Source organism: Littorina saxatilis, unplaced genomic scaffold (assembly GCF_037325665.1).
Source record: "Littorina saxatilis isolate snail1 unplaced genomic scaffold, US_GU_Lsax_2.0 scaffold_2239, whole genome shotgun sequence".
NCBI lineage: Eukaryota > Metazoa > Mollusca > Gastropoda > Littorinimorpha > Littorinidae > Littorina > Littorina saxatilis.
In genome coordinates, this window is record NW_027126773.1 from 3,650 (window position 1) to 10,000 (window position 6,351).

The 6,351-nt window shown below is 39.4% G+C and overlaps 1 protein-coding gene across 1 annotated transcript in view; it reads left to right on the forward strand.

Annotated features, from left to right (window-relative positions):
- Window positions 1-270: 270 nt before the first annotated feature.
- The window catches only part of LOC138955265 (threonine-rich protein-like), a gene marked incomplete at its 5' end in the record, with an annotated part of 6,126 nt that continues 45 nt past the window's right edge, over window positions 271-6,351 (forward strand). Inside the window, 5 exons of the mRNA XM_070326900.1 lie at window positions 271-438; window positions 1,440-1,578; window positions 2,083-2,196; window positions 2,858-3,287; window positions 4,722-6,351. The exon at window positions 4,722-6,351 is cut by the window's right edge and continues 45 nt beyond it. Coding sequence (XP_070183001.1) covers window positions 271-438; window positions 1,440-1,578; window positions 2,083-2,196; window positions 2,858-3,287; window positions 4,722-4,813 — 943 coding nt within the window. The remainder of the gene's footprint in view (window positions 439-1,439; window positions 1,579-2,082; window positions 2,197-2,857; window positions 3,288-4,721) is intronic.

Sequence of the window (6,351 nt, forward strand, 5' to 3'; positions counted from 1 at the left end):
GTTTGACAGTTTAAAAATCTGGCACGTCATCCGCGGCAATCACGGCCTGTCACGTTTGCCCATTCCGTCCCCCCACGTTGTCTTACGTGCATCCCGTTTTGTCCACGGTGGCCTGAAACTGGGCTGCCGTGGCCGCCGGGAACATAGTGTAAACGTAGCATTAGATAGTAACAATCCATTGGCACAAAATAACTGATTTGTCATGATTTTGTAGTTAGCATACATGATATTCTCGTGGTTCTAGACTGTTCGCTTTGTTTTTAATTGCAGACTTTCTGCACAGCACGACGGGATCAGCCAAGGGTGCAAGGACGAAGATATCTACATTATGTCAGGGAGCGGCAAATTAACATACCAAAAGCGAATGAACAAATGGAAGTTTTCCAACTGCAGTGTAAAGTATTTCGACGATTTTATCAAGCAAAACCTTGACAGCAGGTAATAAAGTAATCTATTAGTTCCTACTGAACGGTTGGTTTACTGTCCGCTGAATGTTTTATTTGATATTCTACCTTGTTTTGTTTTCTTGCGAATGTGTTGCACTTGTTCTTTGTTTTAACTGTCTCAATCTGTCTCACTGTCTCAAACATGAAATTTACAAAAAATATTCTTGTTTTTAACTGTGTTTTTGACTCACATGCGAAGCAAAAGTGAGTCTATGTACTCACCCGAGTCGTCCGTCCGTCCGTCCGTCCGGACGTCCGGACGTCCGTCCGTCCGTCCGTCCGGAAAACTTTAACGTTGGATATTTCTTGGACACTATTCAGTCTATCAGTACCAAATTTGGCAAGATGGTGTATGATGACAAGGCCCCAAAAAACATACATAGCATCTTGACCTTGCTTCAAGGTCAAGGTCGCAGGGGCCATAAATGTTGTCTAAAAAACAGCTATTTTTCCCATTTTTCCCATTTTCTCTGAAGTTTTTGAGATTGAATACCTCACCTATATATGATATATAGGGCAAAGTAAGCCCCATCTTTTGATACCAGTTTGGTTTACCTTGCTTCAAGGTCAAGGTCACAGGAGCTCTTCAAAGTTGGATTGTATACATATTTTGAAGTGACCTTGACCCTGAACTATGGAAGATAACTGTTTCAAACTTAAAAATTATGTGGGGCACATGTTATGCTTTCATCATGAGACACATTTGGTCACATATGATCAAGGTCAAGGTCACTTTGACCCTTATGAAATGTGACCAAAATAAGGTAGTGAACCACTAAAAGTGACCATATCTCATGGTAGAAAGAGCCAATAAGCACCATTGTACTTCCTATGTCTTGAATTAACAGCTTTGTGTTGCATGACCTTGGATGACCTTGACCTTGGGTCAAGGTCAAGGTCAAGCATGTGAGTCGTATGGGCTTTGCCCTTCTTGTTAGTTAATGGTAAAGGTGTCAATCTTTATCAATCCTTTATGTCATTCACTTGTTACAGCAAAGGAGCACACTGTCTCTACTCATCCTACAACACAAGCAGCGAGGTACCTGATGTAGGAACACTGATGCCGGGACAGGTGTTTGACGCAAAAGAACAGTGTCGGCAGCTTTACGGACAGAGTTCTTACCTGTGCCAGGTGGGAAAGCTATAGTTATCTGGACCTCTTTCATATAAACTCCAAAAAGTTAAGCAATCGTCCTAGCATATATAACCACGTCATGTCCCAAATAGACCCTGCTTCTGGGGACAGAAAAACTAAGTTAGCATAGCATTAAGCAATCCTGTCATACAATCTGAGATGCATTATTTCATAGGAACAAGATGTAAACAAAAATAGCTGAATTGGCAGATTAGCTTTATTTCTGTGCAGAGTATTCAGGCGAGTTCCTATGTTGATTACCGAACGTGCTCAGGCTCCGGATCTCCGGTATTGCACAGCATAAACAATGAAGGAAATCAGTTACTTTCTTTCCAGTCATCCTTGTGATATAGTTTCCACCAGAACTATGATTGAACGAGTCGACAAGTAAGTACAGAACCAGAACTTTTCTTTTGTTAAAACACCTCATACTCTATTTTTACGGTAATTATTGCTTTCAGGAACTCTTGACTGACAGCGATATTCATGCATCTTTTTCAGAATTTTCAGAACTGGAATTTGAGCATGGTGTGTCTGGGCATGTGGTGCAGTAACGGAAGACGGTGCAGTTGGGGAGGATTCCCTGCAAGGGGTACCACCTGCGGAGATGGAATGGTAAGTAAAGTTACATTGCCGCGACTTTAGTTGCTCAGTCCTAATAGTGTGAAACTTTTCTGAAGCTTCACACATGGTATATGACTTTGGCAAGAAGATGACGCTTCAAAAACGACACAGGCAGAATTCATTTTCTTTGTATTTGACTACTGCAGGTGGTACACAATCCAAAGACACGTTGTCTGTGTGTTTACACATTAGGGATGGTGCATATAGCCTTCACACGACTCTCTTTGGTGCAAACAACCGGTTTTATTCCATGCGATGCACAGTGTCTTCAATCTGCAGTTTTTGCTGTATTAATTTAAGGTTTCTCAGCGGTAATTGAGGTGTCGGTTGAGGTCACCAGTTCGTTTGCGCGCGCGCGCGCACTTGTGTGTGTGTGTGTATGTGTGTGTGTGAGTGTGTATGTGTATGTGTGTGTGTGCGTGCGTGCGTGCGTGCGTGCGTGCGAGCGTGCGTACGTGCGTGTGTATGTATGTCTGCCTTTTGTTTTAAGTGCGTTGGTGAGGTTATGTCACACTGATGACTTTTTGCTTGTGTTATTTTGTTGAAACTAGAAAACACAGTGATGTTACTAACTCTCTTGTGTGAATCGCTATTCAGGCAGCTAAGTAAAAACAGAAATGTGAAAATTGCACACTTGAATCCCTTGTTTTAGTGGTGCATAGATGGTCAGTGCCAGCCTAACACGTCTACCTCCGTAATGCCATCTCCCACAACGACTTCACCCACCACAGCTACAACTACGACATCCATCACCCCTACACCTACCCCTGCAGGGTTCACGACACCCGCCATATCTATGTCTACAACACCCACCACAGCTACGACAACCGCCAAATATACTACACACACGCCATCTTCGACGCCCACAACAACTACGACAAAAAGGTCCACCCCATCTAGGTCTACAACATCCTCTTCATCCACGACAACAACGACATCCATGGAGCCTTCATCTACTATGGCATCCATGGAGCATTCATCTATGGTGCCCGCCACGCCTGCGGCAACGACGACACTACCCTCATCTGAAGCTACGACAACTGCATCTCTGACATCGATGACATCTACGTCAGCGGCGACAGGTAAATTATACGGACACTTCTATTCTCCTGCTGATTCAGACGTGTCCTTTTAACTGGGTTAGGGGGAGTGTGGAAAGGGACAATGAAATTGTCTAGCAAGGCAATATTTATTTTCTTCAAAACCCTATGGTTACATGAATTAAAAAAAAATTACATTAAAAAAAGTAATAATGTGACACAACACTTCGTAATTAATAACCAGAAATAGGTCAAACTGGATTAATAACTAATTAATTATAATCACTAATGTGTTTACAGGACTGGATTTTGTTCCTAAATAAAAATAATAATCAGAATTAGCAAACGTCCTAAAATGTTTTTTTATTCGCTTGATTGCATGGTTTTTTTTTCGGATCCTTCTTTCTTCAAAAATAATCAAAGTTTCGCACTCTATTTTTGAGCAAATGTTCCATTAGTAGCCCTTTATTTCAATGCCGGTAATGTTTTGACAGTACCAGGTTGATACATGTAGGAGAAGGTTGCCTAATATAGACAACTGTTTGTTTCATGCTGATAACTAATTTATTTTCTTGCAAACAAGTTTCATTTTTTGTTTGGTAGTCCTTCTCTCTTTAGTTAACGGTTAGGCCGAATTAGAGCGAATTAGCTTTGATTGACATTCAGCAAAAATTATAATACAGAAACTCATGCATATTAGAAGCCTGGACGCCCAATATGGACCAGTGAAGGGGCCTTCATGAATCCCTGTAAAAATCCCCCTATATTCAACATAATATGATACAACTTAGTTTGCAAGTTAGACTAATTCAAATATACTTTACATGTATCTGTCTTGGTTTGACGAAAACGTTATTTGAAGCACAACAGGAAACTAAAAAAACTTATTACAAACAGAAAGAAAATAAATACAATTATCAACTTCCACGAAAAGATTTCTATTTGATAAATTTGTGTGTAAGCTTGAGGGCTAGTTATAGGTTATTTTCAGCAAGCTTCTTAATGATTTAATGAAACGAGCCTTTAGCTTTCATTTTCTTCTATTTGTTGAAGGTGGTCCATATAAGGGAACATACACATACTTTGAGATTTTGGTATTATTTTTCGTTTGCAGTAGAAACTCGGTGTCAACACTGCTAAAATGTAACAAAAACAGTCTTAGCTGTCACAATTAGCAATTGTTGTGTGATAACAGCTTTGGCTGTGAACAAAAACTAGTCCGTTTTAAGCGTCAAATTTTGAGTGAACGCTGCCAAAAGAGTATTAGGAGTCGCTCCATATTAGGCAACCTTCCCCTGCTTACAGTCACGGTATTCCTATGTCTCTTTGTGTTCTGTCTGTTTCAGCTCAATTGCAAATGACTGATAGAGCCTGGATGCTATCATATAAGCCATGTTGAATTTCTTTCGTTTTGGTTTTAGTTTTTCAATTTTGTGTTAGTTGCACAGAAACTTTTATCCCTTTTCTTTTTTGCAGATGGCAGTGGGTGTCTTACTTCTTCTGTTGCTTTGCTTGTGGCCGGCTGTATTGCGTCACTGCTGACGTACCTAAAGCATTTCGTGCAATGACGACTCTGCGTTGCGTTGTTTACTTTGGGAACAACGGATGTCACTGACACACTAGCCAAAATCTGTAACAGTTACATTTTTAAAATTTTCTGTTTATTTTTAATGATGACAATAGGCCCATTTTCGATTCATTCATTAATCTATTTATAGACTTTCCCCCTATTTTACAACAGTGTTACTCTATGTTGACGTTGTTTGTCAATCTATGACTTGAGCACTGCCCGACGAAAATGAAAGGACCATCTTCTCGCACAAAGAGTAATGTAGAAATACGCTCACTTACACATATACCACCAATCGCAGGCTCTGCGTCCAATCCTGTTGTACTCAATCAGTATTTACAAGATGTGTAAGAGATTGAAAAGAAAAAATCATGAATTTGCCGAAAAAAAGAAATCCTAGGAAGAACCCTGTACTGCTTTCACTAAGTACAACACTATTCATTTCAATATGTCTTTTTTTTAGCCTGTAGTTCGAATAATCAGGGACCTATATTAGAAATAGGTCTATGGAATAATGAAAATATAATCAGTCATCTTGTTGTTTGCGATATTTGAGCTTGTTTTCCTGTATCCAATTTGTTTTGCTGAGTTTGCTTCTATTTTCTAATGTAATGATTTGTATAACGTGTGTGTGTGTGTGTGTGTGTGTGTGTGTGTGTGTGTGTGTGTGTGTGTGTGTGTGTGTGTGTGTGATATATATGATGTTAGACCAGACGAACTCAAAACAATAGAGTAAAATATCTCTGACACACGTTCTTAAAGGGATAACTTTGATCTGACCGTTTGACGTACACAAACAAGGGAAGTAACTCAGTAGAAGTGTTCTAACTATCTCAAAGAGTGATCTTTCTTTGCCTTTTATTTTAACATTTGATTAAGCTTTCAAAACACTTTGTTTTGCAAAGTAAAAACAGTCGACCTGCGCGGTAGCAACGTTTGCGTAGCAGACTCTTATGGTACAACTTTGGAAGCGATCTAAGGTCCTATTTTCACAGGTATCATTCCTTTAAATTCACTCAAATAACAAGGAAAAAAGATCGTTTGGTCCATCATAGTTTTTGAAATGCAGAAAGACGTTAAGTATCATACATGTATATATCGTTGTGCTTTTCACTGTTTTTATTTGTTTATCCTTTTACCGCTTTCTGTTTCGTGTGTTATTCCCCTATTTTTTCTGTGAATTTATGTTTTGGGGAGGGAATGTGTCAGTTTAACATGCCCTTACCGGACAATTATAGAACTATTCCATTAAATTAAAAACGTATCCCCTGACTTGTGCTTTGTTGACGTTTCAACATTCAGGGAAAGGTTTCGTTTTTGTACAACAACAACATCGACATCAACAACAACAGCCACAAAAATAACAACAACAACAACAACAACAACAACAACAACAGCATCTTCAACGACGACGACGTGAACATTCTCTCTGTTGTCCTTCATTGTTAACCCTCTTTACAGGAATTGTCAATGATTTTGTGATTGGTTTTTGCTTTTTTCACTATAAATATTAGTCAGTGTACATGTACGCAATTC